General features: G+C 30.7%; 1 protein-coding gene across 4 annotated transcripts; it reads right to left on the minus strand.

Annotated features, from left to right (window-relative positions):
• Window positions 1-14,090: 14,090 nt before the first annotated feature.
• On the minus strand, window positions 14,091-23,636 carry LOC111367035 (phytochrome-associated serine/threonine-protein phosphatase-like). Of its 4 annotated transcripts, none has more exons than XR_002697708.1 (11): window positions 23,324-23,636; window positions 20,985-21,131; window positions 20,809-20,876; window positions 19,787-19,844; window positions 19,038-19,148; window positions 18,720-18,770; window positions 17,858-18,001; window positions 17,563-17,658; window positions 17,392-17,463; window positions 16,849-17,054; window positions 14,091-14,184 (listed from the first exon to the last, which is right to left on the minus strand). XR_002697708.1 is itself a non-coding variant. In XM_022987716.1 (10 exons), exons 1-10 carry the CDS (start codon window positions 23,402-23,404, stop codon window positions 16,971-16,973), a joined length of 912 nt encoding a protein of 303 aa, XP_022843484.1. In that variant the 5' UTR covers window positions 23,405-23,636; the 3' UTR covers window positions 16,656-16,970. The 4 variants fall into 4 exon arrangements, 1 of the variants encoding a protein (XP_022843484.1); XR_002697709.1 differs by lacking the exon at window positions 14,091-14,184 and adding an exon at window positions 16,301-16,649; XR_002697707.1 differs by lacking the exon at window positions 14,091-14,184 and adding an exon at window positions 16,301-16,693.
• Between the last annotated feature and the right edge of the window lie 1,815 nt (window positions 23,637-25,451).

Genomic DNA, 25,451 nt, shown 5'->3' on the forward strand with positions numbered 1-25,451 from the left:
GTTGACCTAATGGTTGACTTCTTATTTTGATTATCACAAACAAACTGCGTTTAATTCTAATCAATTGAATTTAAGTGATTGATAGTGATTATTGCAAATTTATGTAATGTTGATCGTAAAAGTACTAGCGAAAATTGTCACTTTCTAGGCTTTGCACTTGTGTCTTGGTTTAGTAAGAAACAAAATTTCGTTACACTATCCACCGCCGAGGCAGAATATATCTTGGCCGCTAGTTGTTGTGCACAAACACTTTGGATGAAACAAATTTTATGTGATTATCTTTTGACTTACGATCATATACCTATTCTATGTGATAATACTAGTGCCATAAATTTGTCTAAAAATCCCGTTTTACATTCACGAACTAAGTATATTGAGATTCGACATCATTTTCTTCACGATCATACCCAAAAAGGAGATATTGAATTAGAATTTATAAAGACCGAAGACCAATTGACTAATATTTTTACAAAACCTCTAGCGCATGATCGATTTTCTTGTATTCGGAGAGGTTTAGGTATTCCTGACGAAAATGAAGTAAACTAAGCGTTAAATTATTTTTTTTTTAATTTCTCAATTCCATTTAAAATAAAAAAAAAAAAAAAAAAAAAAACCAGACGAACTTAGAGTGTCCGGATTGACAGAAAACGCTCCAGTATGTTCATAGTTTTGCCATCCGGACGTACGGATCCTGAAACATTCTTTAAAATCGTGACCTGCGCTTTCTTCTTCACCATTTCTTTTCTCTCTTCTTTGCCATTCCTTCCACAAGTTGTCCATTTTTCTTTACAAAACAGCATACATTCTCTATTGCATCATATTTCTTGATAAGATCCTTCATTTCAGCAATCAAAAAGTCGGATTTTCGCCATAGAGTCCAAATTTCAAACTTTCGAAGGTAAGATTCACTTCACTTCCCTTGCCATTTTACGTTTTATTTTGGGGATTTTTTTGCCCATATCAAGTATATATTAATAGGATATCAATACCCTCTCAATACATTGTGATTTCTCTTCAAAATTCTCGTTTTGGCCGAAAATTTTCAATCCCTAGCACTCATTTTTTGGACTATTTTTAGGGATTCTCCATTTTTCTCAACCATGTCGGGTTCTAGACGTAAAAAACGGGGAAGATAAATTGTGCAACGACCCCCTTCACCGTCGGATGAGGAGATGGATTTGGAGTCAGAGGAGCTACCGAACCCTTTTGAAAAATCGTCCATTTTAATCGGTAAGAATGTTGATTTTATGGATTTTACAATAGAAGCTTCCTCTTTTCATATTGAAGAATGTTTTGAACGCATGAGATGGATAACCGTGACCACAATGGAAGAACACGCTTATCCACGCCTTATGAAAGAATTTTATCAAAAAATAAATTTTTCAACACGTTCAACTGAAATCACTTGCTTTGTTAAAAATGTTCGGTTTACAATTTCAAAAGCATTAATTCGTCAACTACTTAATCTCGAGCCTTGTGACTTAGAAGTGTTTTTACATAAGTCTCCACCAACCATAGAAGGATACGATCCTTCTGAGGCATGTCGCCGAGTTACGGGAAAAGACTTCGAGAACATTACGAAAATTAGTGCACATCAATTAACATTTCCATTCTAGGTTTTGCAAAACATAATTGCTCACATTATTTTTCCCTACAAAGGTCATCGAGACGAAGTCAATCACTTCGATCTCTTTATTTTGGATTTTCTATTAGTCGGGCGTAAAATTGATTTTCCTACTATTGCACTTGGTGTTATGAAGCTTGTGCATGCATCACAACACACCAAAGCTTTATCTTACGGGATGTTTCTCACAAAATCTTTAAGCATTTTCATGTTTCATTGGACGGTGAAGATTTTATAAAATTACGCCCTACCGATACTATTAACATTCAGACCTTAAAACGGATGAAGTTAGTAAAGGAACATGGGCAATGGATGGCTCATACGAAAGGGTTCAATCCTACCTCCGGTCCATCCACTCTCCCGTTTGAAGATGAAGCTGAATCAGACGAAGAAAAACCTGAAGTTCCAACTCCCGCATCTAACATCCTGGCTCAAGCGTGCCTCCTACTTCCCGAGGGCGTTCCACATTTACCGAAGAGCACTATAATCTCCTCCATGAGTGGATTGATTCTCTTACCTCATCGGTCGATGGCATGGGTAGAATACTTCTCCAGATGCAGGCTTAGCAGATAGCTATCTAGGTCCGACAGCTCGATATGCAGCAGCAGCTCAAGATGCAACAGCGACAAGTTGAGATGCAGGCTCAGCAGACTGCATTTTTCACCGAATTTTATGCTAGATTTCTTCCTCCGCCGCCCCTACCTCCGGCCCCTTAGTTTACTTTCTTGCCTACAATTATTATGATGTTAGTTGTTATTTATTGCTCTTTTATATTTTAAATGGTTGACTTCCTAAATGGTACTGTTTTTTTCTTCATGCTATTTGACCTATTATATCTTTTTGCTCATGTCAAAAGGGAGAAGATGAACAGATGATTATACAACATAGAAAGGGGGAAAGTTATATAATGTTATATGCATGTTGATAGGGGGAAATATTACTTGCAATAAACAAAATTATGCTCCTGATTATTTGATATTGATTTAATTTGTTCAACATTTATATTGCCAAATCATCTTGTTTGTCATAATCAAAAAGGGGGAAATTGTTGACCTAATGGTTGACTTCTTATTTTGATTATCACAAACAAACTGCGTTTAATTCTAACAAATTGAATTTAAGTAATTGATAGTGATTATTGCAAATTTATGACACGAAAGATCTAGATCGAAAATCATGCAACCTTGGCACAAAACGACAAACACACAAGCAAAATTGAAAATTTATAAACGAGGAAATGGAAATCGAGCTTTCACGCACAGAATTGCATTGGATGAAGAAATTGAAGACATAAGCTATAGATGCATTTTTATACTCAAATGTAAAGGTAAAACACTTTAATATTTTGCATCGATTATAGCTCAAACAATTTTTATACACGAGAATTATCATGACAAACTTTACTTAGATAAAAATTATTTTTAAAAGATAAATAATTTGATTTTTCACAATTAAATCTTTATGAAATTACTTATCTATACGAAGTATATTAGAAAACCCTAAAAGTACCTTAAAAAACATTTTTCACCAAAAAGAAAAATTCGATAGGCAAAATAATTGTCCATCCGGACGTTCGGATGTGGTGTTCAATAGTCGAATTTTTTACCGTTTGGCAAACGACTAGTTAACCTTCCGGATACCAAGCGAACATCCGAATCACTTGTCTGGATCTCCTAATTGATGGCTATAAATACCTCTCTTTATACATTTTTTAAAGCAAGAATTCTAGAGCATTAAAGAGAGTTATTTATTAATCTTATCTACCTTGTTTCTCAATCTTTAAGAGATCAAAATATTTATTTGTTCAAAAACTTTTTGAGTGAGTAACTTTTTGAAAAATCATACATCTCAATAAAAGTTTTTCATACAACATTTGAGCTATATTCTTTGTGATTTATTGAAGTGATGTGCCTAATTCTTTATTAATAATTAGTTGTGTTCATATCATTTGTTAAGAGAGAAGCTTTTCAATTGTAACTTTGATTTTCTTGTTCATTAAATTGTGGGTCGTGTTGAGGTCCCGAAAAGCTCAACGTGTAAAAGGATCGGTGCTCCTCAGTTGTAAGTCACCGGAAGCGTTGTAAGGGTTGGATTGCACCATAAGTCAATCAAAGATAGTGTAAAAGGCCTTGCTCGTGATGAAGAGATTGGTAATGAGGGACATAGATCGTGATTGGATCGAATCTCCTTATTACATCATTTGCACTCTCTTTTCCCTTCCTCTTATTACTTTTGTGTTGTCTTGTTTATTCATAGTTATTTGCTTAAATTTGCGTTTATTTTCGAAAAAGTATCAAATAACCAATTCACCCCCCCTCTTGGTTAGCTGTTCTTGGGCTTTCAAACCCGATTAGCAAGGTCGCTATCGAACCCACAGAAATTGATACCGAATCCCAAGAACACTCAAATAAGATCAAGGTTTAGGAATCGACCTGCAAAAGTGAACTAAGCAACGGAACGTATATGAAACGAACGACCTTTTAATCACACAATCTTGAAATCTCACCCAGATTTGTGGATTTGAATTTCAAAATAGTGAATTAAGCAACCAAAGGTATATTAAACCAATGATCTCTTAATTACACAATAACGAAATCGCACCCAGTAATTTTGAACGCCACAAGGAAATTAATCTCTTGATAAGTTTAACCCGTTCATTGAAGATCAAAGTTTGAAAGGAGAAAATCTCAATAATTCATTATCAAAAGTCTTAATGAAAATACAATGAAAGAAATAATGATGCGAACCCCGTAGCAACGTTGACTACGAAACCCACAACGAGATTGACGAACCCAAGAAAGTCAAATTAATCCAAAGTTTAGGATTAACCCAAAAGAAAGTCGAACCAAAAAACCCAACAAGAACGATGCTTGAAAGACCCCTTGATCACGCAATCCAAGAATTAAATACGGTTGTCTAAACGTCACAAGTTAACGCTTGATAGGTTCGAAATTGTTCAATGAAGAACGATGAACAGAAGACAACACTTTAATTCAATATCAATAATATCAAAGGTTTTTAACAATTGAATGGAAACTCATATTTATACTAAACCTAAAAACTAAGTAAAAATCGTGCAAAAGTCGAGTATAATCTCCAAAATATGGAAAAGAATCAAAATCTAACAAAATATGGAAAATTGCCAAAATTGAAAAATTCGTCAAATTCTTGGCCTGTGCGGCCGCATGGTGTAAATCCATACGGTCACATGGTTCAACTGAAATTGCACTTTTGGTTTTCGGTATGCATGTGTGCGGCCGCATGTGGTTTTGCCTGTGCGGCCACATGGTGTTATCTTCAGCCTCCGCTTTCGTCGCTTGATAACAAATTGATCCAAGTTGATTCGGCATTCGACCCGAACATGAAAGTTGCTCCATTTTGAGTCCCCAACATGGTTCCATCAATGGTTTCTTGAACGAGCAATCTCATAGCTTGTTTCACTTGCTTTGCCCTTGATCGCGTCATTGGTCCGCCATCGACTATCAATGGGTCTCGTCTCGCACTTGCCTTCGTCGGGCTCGACTCCTGGATCAGATCAAATAACCTATTTATACTAAAAACCTAAAATATAAAATATGAAAAAATATAATTAAATCTCCTAAAAATATAAAGTTACCAAAAAATTATGAATTCTAATGGAAATAAAATTTCTCATGAAAGGAAAGATTTTCTTCCAAATTTATTTCTATAAGGCCCACTTCGGATCATATCAGACCCTCTCTCTTCGAAAGGATTCGTCCTCGAATCCTGATCCAAGTTGTAACCCTTGTCTCCAATCAATGCAAGAACATGAAATGGTCTGTCTCCTCTCGGATGTAGTTTGGACCTTTTTTGAACTCGAACTCGTTGCCTTCGATTGTAAATCCAATCACCTTCACCTGGATCAAAGTGTGCTCGCCTTGACTGCTTGATCTTGCAAGTTGGAACTGCTTCAATAACAACTCCATTTGATGAATAACCATGCATCTTCCTTGCTTTATTTGGCCCAAGCACTTGAAACAATGTTATTTCCAATGTACCAATGTTGTCCTTCAGTTTATCTTCCTTGGTCAGCTCTCTGCATATGTAGTTCCTCCAATGCCTTTGAAATTCCGTCATCTCCTCGGGAATCACAAAGCTAATTTTCGATAGATAAGGGAAATCCAACCGATGTAGTACGAACTAATGTTCAATTTCTGGGATGGGTGGTATTCCAGCAGGATTAATTTCTGAAATTAAATCTTCGGTACCCTGCAAAACAGAATTATCAAAAGTAGGGAGGGAATTGTTAGTTATCGCCAACGTCTCCTCAACTCCACTCTCCTTTCCAACACTTCTTTCACGTTCGAAGACTATTTTTCATTTTCATCTCGTAACTTCACTTCCATTTCAACCACTTCGCCATTTTCACTCTCGTCTTTCTTTTCACTCTCTTACGGTTTTTCTCCTTTTTTCTCGCAACTAACCACCCCACTAATTTCTCCTTTACTCTCATTTTCCTTCATGTGATTAATTTGAGAATTTAACAATTCACTAATTTCTCCTTTACTCTCATTTTCCATTGCATAATCAACTCTACTACATCTTCTAGGCTCCTCTCTAAACTCCCGCTCACGCCGATCTCTCATATCCCTCCTTTCAAACCTATAACATTTATTCCTCAATCCCCGTACCTCATCAATGTCACCACCAATTTCATATGATCACAATTTTTCATCCTAGACTCCAATCTATCCTGTTTTCGCACATTAGACACATCAACATATTGATCCTTATGAAATTTAGCCAATTTTGTATCCAACCTATCCAACTTATTTCCCATATTCTCCAACATCGTCTCAAATCGCCGCATCATCTTCTTCGACATGAATTGATTTTGACTTGAGTTTGACATTTTTTTTTTTTGACAATTTTTTCTCTTTTTTCAACTTTTTTTTTTATGCCAACTTTTTTTTTACACAATTTTTTTTTCGATACTGTACGGAATGAACAGTACTCGTACAGTAAATTTTTTTTTTTAAAACTTGACGATGAATCAAAGACTCGACAAAATTGAAAAATTACAAGAACACCAACAACACAAAGAAAACGCGGAAAACAAAAAGACTCAACAAAAATTAAAAAAAATGGATATAACCTTGATCTTGGAGTTTGCGCTCTGATACCAAATGATGTGAATCCGGTTAGTAAGGTCGATATCGAACCAACAGAAATTGACACTGGATCCCAAGAACGCTCAAATATGATCAAGGTTTAGGAATCGACCCGCAAAAGTGAACCAAGCAACCGAACATATATGAAACGAACGATCTCTTAATCACACAATCTTGAAATCTCATCCGGATTTATGGATTTGAATTCCAAAATAGTGAATTAAGCAGCCAAAGGTATATTAAACCAATGACCTCTTAATTACACAATAACGAAATCGCACCCAATAATTTTGAACGCCACAAGGAAATTAATCATTGATAAGTTCGACCCGTTCATTGAAGATCAAAGTTTGAAAGGAGAAAATCTCAGTAATTCATTATCAAAAGTCTTAATGAAAATACAATGAAAGAAATAACCTATTTATACTAAAAACCTAAAATATAAAATATGAAAAAATATAATTAAATCTCCTAAAAATACAAAGTTACCAAAAAACTATGAATTCTAATGGAAATAAAATTTCTCGTGAAAGGAAAGATTTTCTTCCAAATTTATTTCTATGGGGCCCACTCCGGATCATATCATTCATCTATTACTGACATTAAAGCAATTTAGCTCTTTTCTTTTTCCACACTTCTCATTGTTTTCTCCTTGTGCGATTTAGCTCATAGCCGTCAATATTCCCTAGAACTCTTCTAATGAATATGTGTTGATATCTTTGATGTTTTCTATCAAAATTCTCAACGAGCCTCAATCATTCGAGAAAGACCCACCGTTAGCAAATTTTCAATTATAGCCTTTAAGGCCACTAAAAATATCGGTGAAGCGAGTACTTATATCAATAATAGGCTCGTTTTGCTTCATAAAGAAATTTTCAAATTCCTTAACCAAAAAATTTATCTTGGTTTCTTTTACTCTACCAATGCCCAAATGAGTAATTTCTAAGGCTTACCAAATATCAAAGGCGGAATCACATGTTACGTACCACTTTAATAACCTTTTTGGGCACATATGGATCAAATTTAATAACTTCCCAAACATTACAATATATTGATTGAACATAAATCACCATTCTAGCTTTCTAATAATTATAATTTGTACCATCAAAGGAGGGAGGATGGTTTCTAGAATACCCCCTAAGATTTTAAAAATTGTGGTTAGCCATTGCTCAGGATTGCTAAATCTTTAAATTCAAAATGAGCACCTCGCTTTGATACCAATTGAAATCTCAAAAATAAGTAACCAAGAGGGGGGTGAATACTTTTTCAAAAAATGAGCACCCTTTACAACGCTTTCGATGACTAACAAACAAGGAACACCGATTCTTATACAATATTGAGATTTATGGGACTTCAATATGACCCACACTATTAAGCTTTACGAGACCTCAATATGACCCACACGATAACTTGCAACAAGGAACACCGATCCTTATATTACTGAGCTTTTACGGGACATCAATATGACCCCACAAGTTTATAGAAATGATTTTACAATGAAATTCCTTTCTTTATAAATGATACCAACGAATCAAGTACCAAGAGAGACTTACACTCCAATGAATAACAATAAATGATAAGTCAAGTATTAGATAAAAACTTTGATAAATATGATAATTATGAATTTCATTCAATCAATCAATCAAAGTTTTTCAATGAGAAAATGAAGAAGAAATAAATATATTGTATGTTCAAAAAATTTCTCAAAATATATCTCTCTTTTTAATAAATGATTGTAGTACATTAAACACCGAGATAGAAATGAGAAATTTTGATGAATATGATGAGTTTACAAGTTTGATTCAATAAATCAAAGTTTTCAATATGAAGAAATAGAAGAAATATATATAATGTAAGTTCAAAGATCTTCAAAATGTATCTCTCTTTTATGAATAATATAAATAAGTTAAATACAAAAGAAGAGAGGAAATTCTTTGATGATAATGATGATGATTAAGGAATTTGAATCAAACAATATTTTTATATGAGGAAATAAATTAAATAAATGCAAAGGAAAGCTCAAAGAATTCACTAAAAAAAACCTCACTTTGTACTCTTGAATTTCTTGGGAATGATGGAAGGAGTGAGGATATTTATAGAGTTCAAAACGCCAAAAAAATCAATAAGTTTGGATGGTACATCCGTTCGACTGCCTCTTGTCCGGATGACCAATCATTTGACCAATATAGAAATGGTTGGTTTGCTCAATTTCTTTTGATAAATTATTTTGCTTTTGTGGCAAGTTATTTAAGCAATAATTTAGACATTTGAAAATTTTAGTAATTGATAAGGCTTTGCAAGATCTAATCAACAAAGATAGATAAAACTGTAGAGAAGTTTTTGTGAGGATATTTCTATTGCTAGTTAATAAAATCCTGTACTTGATCAATAACGTCACAAGAAAGGTTAAATGGATGCAAATGGAGTTTATTGAAAAAAGTTCTATGGCATATTGATTGTAATAATATTTTATTTTCTATAAAAAATTATAGAAGAGTTAATTTAGACATTTGAAAATTTTAGATTATTGTTTTTATAACTTTGAATATTTTTAATTAATAAAATATATTTTTATTATGTATAAGGGACCCATATTTAAAGTTGGCATGATACCCCAAAATCTCAAAGCCTGCCCAGACTAAGAAAAGCAACAGACAAAAATTCACTTCAAAGCTCAAGATCTCATAAAGACCAGAAATAAGTATAAACTATTAAACACAACATGTATGGTAAAATCTCGATGAAAAATTAATTTTTAAGAAAATCCATATAACAATAACCTGATTATATTTAATAATTCTCAAGGATCTTGATTATTGATTAGAGGCCATTTTGGAAACAACAAAAAATTTGAATTCTTATGAAATATGAAAATAAAAATAACTTTTTTTCCTTATTAAGTTGTATTAAAGTTATGAATTTGTATAGTATTTATAAAATTATTTAAATGTGGATTTTGATTATCCTTTAAGGGAAGATAAAGAAGGGTGTGGAGAAAGAAATTATAATATGAGATAATTTTGGGGTTTGGTGTTAAAAAAATATAGTGCATATCGTTGCAAACAAAAAGAAAAATTCGGGAGAACCGAATTCGTTGCTAGTTCTCAAGGTAGTGCTGAGAACCTAACCGAAATCAACTAGTTCTTGATACATGATTCTAAAATCAATCCATTTAGTAAAAGAATTGGATCCAAACCAGCCGGTTCTACCCAGTTCCACCGATTTCGAAAAAATGGCCCACCCCAGATATGACATTAATTTTCAAAGATGTAGCAAAGGAGCCAGAAATAGTGATTAAACAAATCAAACATCAAAGTAGAAGTGCCTCGTAGACAAAACAATGACAATGGGCGTGCTAAAGGTGAGATTGAGAAGAAGAACCAAAAAATTTGCTAACCACGAACAAAAATGTTAACGTAGAGACCTAGAAAGTAGAAGCGGGGCCTTGAATTGTCAATCCAAAACTAGATTCCTATTTTTGGGATAAAAACCATTATGAAATAGTAATTTTTTTAAGAATGTGTGGTTTAAAAGTAAGGAAGAGTTTTTGAAATACCTGTATAATTATTTTATAAAAGAATGTGTTGCTAAAAATGAATTTTGAAAAAATGGGGCTCAAATAGGGGCTAAATCCGAAATTTAAAAAAATGTTTATGCGTCAGATCCTAAACTCTCCTAATGGCGGAAGTTTGGCTGAGCTTCAAGTCCCTTGCTCATTTTGCAGCATGACTCTTTGTACTTCCAAAATAAGCTCTTCTTAAAGAACGTATAGGCCAAAAGAAGCCCTTCGTATGAGACTTAAAAGCTCAGCCAAAGGTGCAGTAGCATGCCACCTCATAATCAAATTCCAACTTGCACGTCTTTTAGTTAAAATGATCTTGCAAATAACTATAGTTACAATTGCCAAAACTCAAATAACTTTGACGAAATAGTGGTTGTTGGCCGGTTGACCCGGCCATTTTTCCAAAAAGGCGTTTGACCAATAAAAAAAATGTTTAAAATCTTGAAAACCAAGAAAAATCCAAATTTACCCTTACCATTTCGAGAAGAGAGAGAAGAGAGTAGGGAAAGAGGAAAGTTACTTTAGCACCGATGACCCAGACACCGACAAAAAAGGAAAAACCGGCGACCCAGCTGGCCATTTCTCTCTGAAGAAAGTAATCTTTTGATTTAGTAAAAAAGAATAATTTTATGTTGACTTTTGAGAAATTCTTATGCCTATGGTTTAGATGTGTAATTTGGGAGGGCGAAAATGGTTTGGAGATCACCTGCGATTATGCAGGCGGCTGGGCCGTCCGATCTGGGCTCCCGTTGACTGGGCCAGACAACTAGCCCAGACGGCCCTTTTTTATTTTTGGTTTTTAATCACATATTTATTTTTTTTCTTTAATTATTAAAGTTAATTATTTATTTGAATTGCTTATATTTTGTTGTCTAATATTTGATTATTTATTTGAATTGTTTAATTTTAATGTATATTATGTATTTAAATTATATCTTTGAAATGCTCAATATAAATGTTTTATTATTTGCTAATTTAGTTTAATTACTTATTTTATGTTAAATAATAGTAAAACAATTAAAATAAATAATGAAATATTATAAGTAATATACAACAACAATGAAAATAAGTATTTGATCATAAAATAAACAATTAAATTAAGTATTAGTAAAATAATTAAAATAAGTAATTAAAATACTAAAATAAACTATCAAAATAAGTGTTAGTAAAATAATTAAAATAAATAATTAAATATTAAATAAGTAATATATATGAAGAATTAAAATAAGTATTTAAACATAAATAGAAAATAAACAATTAAATTAAGTATTAGTAAAATAATTAAAATAAATAATTAAATATTAAATAAGTAATATATATGAAGAATTAAAATAAGTATTTAAACATAAATAGAAAATAAACAATTAAATTAAGTATTAGTAAAATAATTAAAATAAATAATTAAATATTAAATAAGTAATATATATGAAGAATTAAAATAAGTATTTAAACATAAATAGAAAATAAACAATTAAATTAAGTATTAGTAAAATAATTAAAATAAATAATTAAATATTAAATAAGTAATATATATGAAGAATTAAAATAAGTATTTAAACATAAATAGAAAATAAACAATTAAATTAAGTATTAGTAAAATAATTAAAATAAATAATTAAATATTAAATAAGTAATATATATGAAGAATTAAAATAAGTATTTAAACATAAATAGAAAATAAACAATTAAATTAAGTATTAGTAAAATAATTAAAATAAATAATTAAATATTAAATAAGTAATATATATGAAGAATTAAAATAAGTATTTAAACATAAATAGAAAATAAACAATTAAATTAAGTATTAGTAAAATAATTAAAATAAATAATTAAATATTAAATAAGTAATATATATGAAGAATTAAAATAAGTATTTAAACATAAATAGAAAATAAACAATTAAATTAAGTATTAGTAAAATAATTAAAATAAATAATTAAATATTAAATAAGTAATATATATGAAGAATTAAAATAAGTATTTAAACATAAATAGAAAATAAACAATTAAATTAAGTATTAGTAAAATAATTAAAATAAATAATTAAATATTAAATAAGTAATATATATGAAGAATTAAAATAAGTATTTAAACATAAATAGAAAATAAACAATTAAATTAAGTATTAGTAAAATAATTAAAATAAATAATTAAATATTAAATAAGTAATATATATGAAGAATTAAAATAAGTATTTAAACATAAATAGAAAATAAACAATTAAATTAAGTATTAGTAAAATAATTAAAATAAATAATTAAATATTAAATAAGTAATATATATGAAGAATTAAAATAAGTATTTAAACATAAATAGAAAATAAACAATTAAATTAAGTATTAGTAAAATAATTAAAATAAATAATTAAATATTAAATAAGTAATATATATGAAGAATTAAAATAAGTATTTAAACATAAATAGAAAATAAACAATTAAATTAAGTATTAGTAAAATAATTAAAATAAATAATTAAATATTAAATAAGTAATATATATGAAGAATTAAAATAAGTATTTAAACATAAATAGAAAATAAACAATTAAATTAAGTATTAGTAAAATAATTAAAATAAATAATTAAATATTAAATAAGTAATATATATGAAGAATTAAAATAAGTATTTAAACATAAATAGAAAATAAACAATTAAATTAAGTATTAGTAAAATAATTAAAATAAATAATTAAATATTAAATAAGTAATATATATGAAGAATTAAAATAAGTATTTAAACATAAATAGAAAATAAACAATTAAATTAAGTATTAGTAAAATAATTAAAATAAATAATTAAATATTAAATAAGTAATATATATGAAGAATTAAAATAAGTATTTAAACATAAATAGAAAATAAACAATTAAATTAAGTATTAGTAAAATAATTAAAATAAATAATTAAATATTAAATAAGTAATATATATGAAGAATTAAAATAAGTATTTAAACATAAATAGAAAATAAACAATTAAATTAAGTATTAGTAAAATAATTAAAATAAATAATTAAATATTAAATAAGTAATATATATGAAGAATTAAAATAAGTATTTAAACATAAATAGAAAATAAACAATTAAATTAAGTATTAGTAAAATAATTAAAATAAATAATTAAATATTAAAAATGTAATATACATAAAGAATTTAAATAAATATTTAAACATTAGTAAAATTAAAATATTATTATTTATTATATATGTTCAATTTTGATTTTTGAATCAAATTCATGGAATAACTCATTTTTTTATTAGTGTTTTTTAATGTAGTACATCAACTTTACCATGAATTTGCTACGAGATCGAGCTGAAAGACATCCAAAATCGTTCAACATTCCTGACAAACTCATATTAAACATTGAGTCCATCCATGCTGTTGACATTGAGTATCAGTCGCTCCAATTTATATGTAATGAGTACACAGTGTCAGCATATATGATGGAGTGGGTCGTAGAGATGTGATTGAGTGTCAGAGGAAAGTCATGAGAGGACTGTACGCATTTGTACATGCCAATGTGTGTGAACCATCACTATATTCCAGTGAAAATCGTATTCGCCGACTCCACAATATATGTGCACGATACTGATAATTGTGTACATAAACTTGTTAGATTTCTTTACTTTAAACTCGAAGTTATGCTTCAAAACAATTCGGTGTACATATTTTTGCAATTCTTTCTTTACTTCAAATAGTTGCTCGATATATACATCTTCATAGTCAGGAACCACACGCGAACACTTAGATGACCAAGTACTCGATCCGGCCTGTGAGTTCCCACCTGACTTATATCTCCTACGGGATAAAGTAATCAAATCCTCGTTTGTAAATACGTTTTCATTCTCGTTGTCTTCAACTGTTGAGGAAATTCTGTGCATAACATTGTGATCATGGTGAGTAGCGCAATTGTCTCAGAAATAACCACATCATCTTCATGAACAATATGAATTGTATCATAAACATCATTTATATTACGATTCTCTTCATCGAAAACTTCGTGTCACCTGGGGACATTCTTCCTCAATAAAGTTACGCAAATAAGAGTCGACTTTCAGCCTTGGTTCAGTTTAATTAGATGACTCATCTCTACTTCAGAAGTAACTTTAATAGGTGAAATCGGAATGATTGAATGCTTATGAAATAAAAATCCTAATTCCATATCGTACTGAGAGAGATCGACGTTAAGCATGTTTTGCATATCATGATACATTTCTATAAACAATGTACTCCATGTTATAAAAATTGCTTTAACTACATCTCCTTCACTCATCCATTTCTATTCCCACAAAGGATTTTCATTCTTTTGAAACTTATCGAAGTAACAAATTGGGACACATATTGATGTCATATCTATCACAAATTAAAAATATTAGAAAATAGATTAAACATAAAGAATTAATATATAATTTTTAAAATTATTCATTTCATATTTAATTTAATTTTTTACGTAAAACAATTCATCGATTATTTTAATTGTTTCATTATTATTTATTTCAATTAATATTAAATATTCATTAATATTTATTTCAAAAAACAATATACATATAAACAATTAACATAATTCATGAAATATGAACAAATAAATACTTGAACATTATTTTTCAAAAAAGGCCGGCGGGGAAAATATGGCCCGATCTTTTTTTTTTCATGCAAATAATGTTTAATAATTTATTTTACAAACAACTATGAATTTTTTTTAAATAATATGCATACAGATGAATTTTTTTCTTTGTTTTTGCTAAAAAAATTTATACATCTATTTAATACTGTAATAATTCATCTGCCTAAATTGAAACAAAATTTAAAGATTCAAACAATATACTAATTTAACTAAAACGAAATTAAAAATAACTATTTATACTTACAAATTTTGAGTGCTGGTTGTGAGTAATTTTTTTTGTTGAACCTTTGATAATTTTGTGATATTTCAATGTTCAAACAGACGGAAAAGGAAATTTCTTTTTAACTGTATTAGACAAACTGATAAGCAAAATTAATTTTGAAATTTACGTGGGAAAGTAATTGAATTTATTTAAACTTTTAAGGGTATTATGGAATTATGGAACATAATAAGGCAAAACTGTCTTTTTCAACTCAAGAGGCCAATGTGGTGAATGAAAAAAAAAATGGTCAAAGTGCAAAACCAACACTTTGACTCCGCCAATTTAAAAAGTACCCCAATAACTTTACCGACATATTTTGTAGGATCCACAAATTCAACCCACTTCCATCACTCATTTCTATATGTTTATAAACGCACCTATTCATGAACACATACCAAATATATGCTTTAATTGCTGGATAAAATCACATAAAACTTTCATTTAGTCAACAACCCATCCAAAGCTTGCATTACAGCTTGATTTTCTAGAGACCGTGCCCCTCTCTCAACAACTTGAATGCATGCCTACACAAATTATTATATAGTTGAACTGGACCGTCCACACATAATGCTGAGTCCATTACCTATGTGGAAACTGCACTTGGTTGAGATTAAAATCGGACTTTTAGTAGATCCTAATAGAAGTTGATGAAATGTGTGGTTAAAAAATTGTCGGTCTCATGAAATGTGTAAATAAAATTAATTGTTAACTTTGATTTGAAATTTTAATTGGATTTTAATTCAAACCAAATAGGAGTCTAGACTTTACTCCACTGTGGCAGAATGTATCGTGCAGGGATCTCTTCTACACCATTTAAATTGAAGACATTCAACGCATGCCGCATAAATAACCTTTCAAATTGAACAAACTACAAATGCAACGTATTTCCATTTTTGTCGTCTCATACGGAACCTCATAATGCCTAATCACCTCCTCGTTTCCCTCAACCTCAATTCTTAACAACAAATGTCTGTGTTGGTCCATTAGCATTCACTTTCCTTGTGTTAAAGCAAGAATACATCCCCTCAACTTCAAAATTTAATTTTGTTTTTAACTCAAAGCATGAGTTTCTGGATTCAAAAATCTCCCATTACTTCAAGTGCTTTCTTCGAAGAGCTAGATCATATTATCAAAAAAATCCTTAAAAGATATGTGTTTGTGTACATAACCATCAAAAAATGCACTCAATCCCTCATAAGCTTCCTCAAAAGACTCGAACTCCAAACCTACAGAGGAAGGCAGAGGTTCTAATTTAAACTGTGTTTTCTGAACTTCGTTTCATATTCCTCCAGCGTGGCACAGTCTCCATCTTCAAAATCTTCCTTAAGTTAATTAATTCATCCTCAAAATTACAGTAGAAGTGTTAAACCTTTCACTGATACGGCTAACAAAACTATTATCACAAGCAAGCATGGGTGTTAACCAATGTGAGCAACTGAACATCAGAACCATCTGTAGTAATATTCACCAAGGTTTACATAATTTATACTTCAGCACTGGGAGGGAAAAAAAAACAAATAGAAACGTTTATAATCAATCAATACGATTAGTGTATCATTGAACTATACTATAAAAAATCGAACTGAAAACACAAAATAAAGCCATATTCGATGCACAGCAAGAACTATGTATAGGTAGCAGGCAACAATACCTGACATGTTAGAATCTAGTGAACGTTTCTCCACTCATTCTTCCTTAGCCTCTACACCAAATGCAGTTCGTAGTACTGGGTGCCAAAGTTATATCTGAAATGTAAGTGGAATCAAGTTTCAATCATAGAAAATAGGGTACTCCAGTCCTGGGTCCTCGCATCTGGTTGTTCTCCTCGGTCTCTGTGAAGAACTTCACCTCTCTCTCCTATACAAAGGCAAGATGTGTTTTTTAGGTTAAAAGTATATTCGACGAGAGGGATAAAATGCAACCGTTTACCCAATACACTGCAGCTCAATTCTTACTTACAACCAAGTTATCATTTACGATTCAAATAGCTTCCTCTATCAAACACGTGAACGGAAAACAGTAAGAAGCAAGAACAACATTGCTTATTAAAGATAGAAAGACCCTTGATGTCACACAACAACCATAACCTCAATTGTGCAGTTTATGGTTTCTTTACACGGCTTGCTAGAGAATGCACACGTACATGAAGAAACTAAAATTGAGTATTAACATATGGAAAACTGAGCAGTACTACCATATTCTCATTGAAGCTTAATATCGAGGCAACATTTCCGCAACGGTAACAATAGTTTGGAGCAGACCACACCTGCATATACAAATGAGCAATGAGATTATCAAAGAATACATGAAAAAATTACACCATAAAATACGCTGTTGTCGCTCAGATATAGAAATGGCAACTCACAGTTACAAGTCCTTTATCTTGAAACATGTACTTCAGACCTTCTTGTACAAGTTGGTGGGCTCGGCAAACTAGATCAAGTTTGTTAATGTGATTGAACTGCAAAAAACAACTACGAGTTTTAGCATTACTTATTATGTTTGAACCAACACAACTATCTCGAACTTTTGAGATGTCATAAATCATCATCTGGATTCTCTTGGATGTTCTTTTAGCTAAAGCGGGCAGTTCACACCCATGAGAATGAACGTCTGCTGCACCATTTGCTACCAAGCTTTCTCACGAGTCATGGACTTACCTCAGAAGTAACCCTGGACCCAAAAAGCCAGCCTGCTCCTCTAGGACTCACAGCCCATGTCTCAATATCTTCAGGATCACTCCACATTAGGTCACAGAAAGGCCCTTCATGGGGGATTTCACAGTTCCGATCAATAACTCGAATCTGGAAGGAAACAAGGACAGAGAAATTAATATCCCCTGTTTGGTATATATAAAATCTGATAAAAAAGTCTAAGTAAATTTTAACCAAATATTGCATAGAACCCACAACTTTTCAACCACACATTTCATCAATTTTTATCAAAATCTACCATCAATCTAATTTTAATCCATACCAAAAAAGGGGCATAATTTAATCTAGTATGCACAGGACTCAATGAATATAATTTAGCCCCTATTTGGTTTAGATAAAAATCAGATTTTTAGTAGATTTTGATGGTTGAAAAGTTGATAAAAGTTGTAAGTCCCATTAAATGTGTGATTGAAAATGACGTTGACGAGAAATGAGTTTCAGAAAATGGGGACCAAACATGAACTTAATCCGATATGGACTGGATCGTGTAAACGAAATGGCGTACTAAACCAAGCACAATAGATTAACATTTGTCACGTCCAAACATTAAAAGTTCATCACTATTAGTAAGAAATTAAAAATATGCTGTTCCTAAAACAAAGCCACTCCTCCATATTAATTATATGCTTAAATGACCAAATATAACATATATGCAACATGCTCAGTACTTCTTTTAGGAAAAGCATGTTCTGGTTGAGCATAGCTGAGCAATTAGCAATCATCCCACTGAACCTTAATTCATCTTTTTATCAACTTCAAAATTCTCATGGTAAATGTATATTATATTTCAAAAAGAAAATAATCAAACCTGATCGATAGTTCTAACATCTGGGGATAACCCGCCGTGCACACAAAGTACCTGTTAGTCCGAAGAGGCAATACATTAGTAATGCTAGTATAGAAAATGGGAAATAATAATATAACAACTGGAAGAGGCTTTTTTATTTCAGCTAAGTTCTTTTTCTTTCTCTGCATTATATAATTTAAAGGATCCTAAATATATGGATTAACATCTGGAATAAAAACCAAATTACTAGTTTACACCTTTAGAGAGGTGGGGGTTTTTTGCAGCTACCCTCTTTAAATGATAGGTAAAAAAAGAGACCAAAAAAGAAAGATGGCATACCGTTCCATCAATAATTGCTGAAAGAGTTAGATAGTCAAAAACATCTGTGCAATACCGCCAAGCATTTGCATTTCCATACTTCCTTTGACATTCATCATAAAATCCATAGACCTAACGAGGATGATTACATGAAAAAGCTCATCAGAACTTAGCAGTAAACAAAAATACTATTCTAGTACATTGCATGTTCGTTTCCAAGGGCACAATATGCACCCCCAGTTGTTTCTGTCCAAAGAGAACTTTAAGGCAAGATACTAATAATCAAGGCATAACTGAATATAGAGTACGTTCTTGTCTCGCCAATCGCCCCTCGAAGCCATGGTCTAGATGATGCAGTTAATCAAGAGTGTTCATTATTTAAAAATAACAAACGCCAATTAAATTCTTTTATGAGAAACAATCATTCATTTATCATTTAAGTGTGAGAGGACATGATATACTCTGACTACGAAAGAGGAAAGAGAAATCAAGAATAAAACACTCAGTTCCAACGATTAATGAGAAAAGAAATCCTTGGACTTCTCATCCCTGGAAACTCAAAAGGATGAAAACGTTTCCCTTGCTCATCTACAACTCGTTCCTTTCCTTAAAAAATTTTGCTGTTTCTTATATTGTCTGAATGATCCAAATAATAATTGAAAAATTTATTATCATGTGTACTTGCAGTTCCACTTTTGAGCTTATTTACCGATTCCATATAATTATATTGACCTTGAAAGCACAACGAATGAAGTTAAAATATTGATTACCTGAGTCAATTGCCTGCTTTCATGATTTCCACGTAGGAGAGTAATATTAGCTGGGTATCTGTGGCAAAACACCAATGAAATATATATTATTAGTCAAATGAGAATATATCAACTACAGAGAATCTCATATTATATTGGAGCATATATCTGAATTTTCCCCCTAACAAATCGATTGTTCAATGTACAGAGCTTGCAAAAATAGTACTAATCAGACATGTTATCCATATCATTTATTAAATTAAGGCTGAATATTTTTAATGAAGACAGTAAACAGACAATAATGCAGCTTGAGCTCAGATATGTATTCATAAAACAATTATAATGAACTAGAACAGCAAGAACATTCATTCTAAACCTTGCTTCAACATGATCGCAAATTTAATCAGAAAAGCATATGGCTGAGAATATTCGCTGAAGCAATCGAATGAAATAATCGACAAATAAATAAGGCCCTGTTTGATAGGGCTTGAATTCCATGGAAAATGAGTTCCATTTCCAACTTTTTTGGTGTTTGATTGCATTTTTTTCCATGGAATTCGTTTTCTTGGTTTTCTTGGAAAGGGGGGATTTTATTGGTTTTCTAGGCTACATTTTTTTCTGACAATGGAAACAAATTCTATCCCTAATTGTAAAAAAAATATTTTTCTTTAATTGACAATTTTCATATAAAACGAAGCCAAACGAACACTAAAAGATAGATGATTTTCTCTTCCCTTTTTTTTTTTTTTGTGGTAATAGAAACAAATTCTATCCCCAATACAATAAATTCTATCCTTTTAATTGACAATTTTCATGTAAAACAAAACTAAACGAACACTAAAAAATACTTTTATTTCAACATTTTCCACGTGTAAAATTATACCAATCAAACACAATAATTGTCAATTCCCAGTAAAACAATTTCTAGACAATTCAATTCCCTAAAATTCATCTTCTTTCCACCCAAATTCCATCTTTGCAATCAAACGGACCCTAAATTTAAAAAGATTCAAATATAGAACATAATTAGACATGTCATGCACCTTGCTTTGAGAAGCAAAAGAATTGTGAAAACTTCTAGGCTATTGTAACCACGGTCAACAAAATCTCCCTGCCAAGATAGAATAAGTTTCATAATGTAGCTAAAAGAGTCCAAAGATGGAACAAGTATAAAAAGGAAGTTAAAATACACAGGTGAACATATTTATACAAGATTTACCATAAAAATGTAATTTGTCTCCGGTACATGACCTCCAGTCTGAAAGAGTTTCATCAAATCATGGAACTGTCCGTGGATGTCCCCACATATTGTCACAGGACAATTTACAGGCTGAACATTTGACTCCTCAATCAATATCTCCTTAACCTGAATACAAAAGTTGAAAATTAAAATTAGAAGAACATAAGGGATAGCATAGCACAAGAAAGCAAACAAAGCCATGAAAAATGATGAATTTGCCCCCCCCCCTCTTTGAAAAAAAAAAAAAAAAAAAAAAAGAAGAGAGAGAGAAAGAAACTAAATAAAAAATAAAAGGAAAATTGCAGCAAGAGTCCTAAATCTTTTCAAAATAATAATAATAATAATAATAAGTTTTGTTCTCCAATCACTCCCATTCCCCAACCAAATCCACCCCCACCCAAACCACCAGCCAGCCAACAATTGCCCCCACCACCTAAGAAGGATGGATATGGATACGTAATTCGGATATGATACAATATGGATACACCATTTTGGAAAAAAAAAAAAAAATAGATACGCTGTTATGTTTTATAAAATTCAACATAATTTCATTAATATAAAAATTAAAAAAAATAAAATAAAAAAATAAAAAAACTAATACAAAAGCATGATAATAAAAATAAAATGAAATATTAAAGCACTTTATTAGCACCGTTTTACATATATTAAATCATTATCTATTTTCAATATTAGAATTTAATGTAACACAATTTTACATGTATTATTCAATACTAGTCACTATCTACTTTCAATAATAAAAATATATTTGTCGACCATAACACGGTTTCACATGTATTGAAAATGATATGATATTGTGCGTTTTCATTAAAAATTCTAGTTGCCAAGTTCAAAACTCTAATTGCGTATTCTCAATATATATTATTGATATTCAATAGGTTATTGAAATAAATTTAAAAAATACATATCGAATACGTATCAAAAATCAAATAAAAATATAAAATAATTAAAAAATACGAATTGGATACATATCAAAAATTTTAAAAATATATAAAATAATTAAAAAACAAGTATCCAGTGCATATTGGAGGGTATCAAAGATTATCGAATCTTGTATACATATCGGATACGAGCGTAACTAGTTTACAAGTATTGATACTTCTTAGCCCAACACTACCCTCACCACACAAATCATTATTGACCCCACCGTTGGTACAAAGGATGAATCCTCCACCATTTCTGAAAGCACGATCAATACATCTTCTCACACCGATACAAAGGATATGCTCACTTCAATTAATTAATTAATTCAATTTTCTCGAATTTTTACATCTAATTAACTCCAATTTAGTGGAAATAGCAATCACAAATGTCAAAATGGTGGAACACAAAGATGGAAAGAGTTCACTGAAGATGCGTGATAAACTTCTCAACATCACAGCCGAAATGATTTCAATAAAAAATTCCTGCTCGTCAAAAATTCCGAGTCTTGGTTCCTAATTGTTGTGATACGTAAAATACTACAAAATAGTAAGAATTATAAAAAGAAAACAAAAATATCCCTTCAGTCCCCAAAAACTTAGGGTTTTAGCTTGTGATGAAAAGTGCCAAAATCCCTAAATAATAAGAGTATTATATAGATATGGAATGTCACAAAATAGATCATGAAGAGAACAAGCACGTAAAGAAGTCCCTTTTCCTTTTCATTGCAAGCAAAAAGATGACCTATTGTTGAAATTTGTTGATTACTTCTTTCCTTGAAACACCCCGTGGGACAAGAAAAGCACCAAATTACCAACAGACAAAATTTCGCTAGGCATAATGAAATAAAGCTATACCAATATGGGATGCCAACAATCCAGTTTCAATCATAGATTTGACTCTTACCAATATATATTGGAAAAATTATACTAAAGGAAAGAATCTTATGGTTTGGAAGCATATACTAGTCTATTTATTCTGCAGTTTCTGTATTCTGGATACTCAAATGCAATTAATAAATATTTTGTCCTCAACCACTGCAATTCAGACCAGTAATACAAGAATGCGCTGATATTATATCAATAGTTACATATTCAAACTAATGAATGTAATAAAATTTCAAAAACAGAAGAATTAAAGATAATACAATGTGCCTGTAATTACACATGATCCTTAAAGAGCTCACAGAAGTGCAGCTTCACAAATACTCCCAAAAAATTCAAACCTCAAGACCCCTCTTGTAAAATCCATAAAACAAGTGACCAGAATACAAAAATCTAACTGCCAAATAACGGAATCAAATTATTGATTGCTTGAATGTATTTACATACAGAGTAAGAAAGAAATGCAAAAATAGAGTCTGAAGAAGGAGGGCATACATATTCGCAGAGGAGTTGAAGCTCATCTTCAGACAAGTGCTGACCCTCTTTAACGTTCGCTATCCAATTATCCAAATCCATTTCCCTTAATTCTTCTTCTGATATTCTTCAACAATTAAATGGATATACCTCTATTTGCCAATTACTAGTTTGTAGATATATTAATACAGATCAAAAGAGAGGGGCTTGACCGGAATTGGAAGGCATTCAGAAATTAAATATTAACTCTACTGTGAAGATTCACACAATTTTCGAAACCCTCATCTTCTTCCCCGATTTCTTACCTTGTCCTTTTATATATAAAAATAATATAATTATATATTTGGAGCTTATTAGGATCTTTTCTCTCTCTACTAGAAATGGGCACAACAAAATGTTGCCGGAATGGACTCGTTTGCCCATTTGGCTTCGTAGCAATTTTTTTATTTTCAAAAAAAATCAATTTTTATCATTATTTCACTATTTTAATCATCATTTTTGATTTGACGAAATCCATTTTTCTGTAACGGTCAACAAATCAATTATCATAATTACAACCGAATAGGCTTCCACTTTTCATTTTTCATAATTTGCACGAAGTAGGCTTTTTTTACCCAAAAAAGAAGGGGGTTAAATTTCATTTATGATAAATCGTCACAAACCAGGATCAAAATAAATAAATATAATGCATTAATCTACCACAAGTCACCAGATAACAGTGCAACCTTATGAACCAGACAGAACTCCCAATAAAGAGACAAAAATCGTATCCAACCTCCTAAACTAAAGCACCGTTACCTTAATAGATGGGAACCATTGGATGTCAGAGAACATACATTTATCTTCCATGCATAATATCAGTGCATTACTTTCAATACAATCATTAACGATTGGGTCTTTGCGAAATGAAGTCCTTCCCTAAGGGTGATAAGCTTACATTTCTCGTCCCTACATAAACCTTGGTGCATAAATTCCAATACAAATCCGCAATGATAGAATTAATATAACCACCAATTTCATTTTTGTACTTAAGTCCCCAACTTTTTTTTTTTAATCTAACTTCCATTATCAAGCCTTAATTAATTAGTAAATCTTATCCTTGATGGGTTATAAAAAATATGTTAAGATTTGGTAAAAAGACTTCTTCTTTTTTCATATTTTAAATAAGCAAGATAAACAACAAATACAAAAGTTCAAATAAAATATTTGTTCTACGATAATAGATTATTTGGATCGAAAACTTAATCAAAGACAATATGTAATAACTAAATAAAATTTAAATATAAAAATTCAATGAAAATTTAGAACCTCCATTGGAATTAAAATATGGTGCATTTAACAAAACATGTTGTATGAATATAATTACACGAAAAAAATTTCACCTTTCTTGATATGTCAAACAGTTATTTTCAAAAACTCCAAGAATGTCCAAGTAAAGCCAATTATTTTTCATGTTCATTGTTGTACCAAAACAACAAAGATTATAAATTAAAGCCATAAAAATAATGTATTCAAATTATTCATATTAGTTTGCTGGAAAATTAGAACTACGGAAAACCGTCAATTATCCTTGTGTGGTTTTCAAATCTATATTCTCTCTTGTCAGAGAATGTAGGAATTGGTTCAAATAATTAACCAAAAATTGGAAAATAAAAAGGTGTGTAAAAGTGAAAAATGAAAAGGTGTGACTACGTGTCAATCGATCCGATGGTCAAATTATAAAAGTAAATAGACCAACTTATTCTACTCGTTGAGTTGATCGTCGTGGTATATTTGGAATCTTAAAACCAATTCCGGATGAGTGAGAAACTGCGGACCTAAGTTGGAAGAAATGAAGTGTTGTAATTTTTCAAAAGGATGCAGGTTTTAGTCAAGTGTTGCAACTTTTCAAAAAAATGCATGTTTTGACTCATACTACTTCATATGCACCCTTTCTACATCTATAAATAGGATCATATGAACATGGTTTTGGGTACATTAATTGCATTGAGCATTCATTCTTCTCTTGCAACTCTCTCATTTCTAATTTCATTGCATTTTCACGTATTTCCTTTGTAGAGGGAAAATTCTATCAAAAATTCGTCGGTTTCTTCTGGTTTGAAGTGCTGCTACCATAAGTTGTGAATCTGTTGTATCTTGGAAAACAAGT

The sequence above is a fragment of the Olea europaea genome, chromosome 18 (genome assembly GCF_002742605.1).
Source record: "Olea europaea var. sylvestris chromosome 18, O_europaea_v1, whole genome shotgun sequence".
In the NCBI taxonomy this organism is placed as follows: domain Eukaryota; kingdom Viridiplantae; phylum Streptophyta; class Magnoliopsida; order Lamiales; family Oleaceae; genus Olea; species Olea europaea.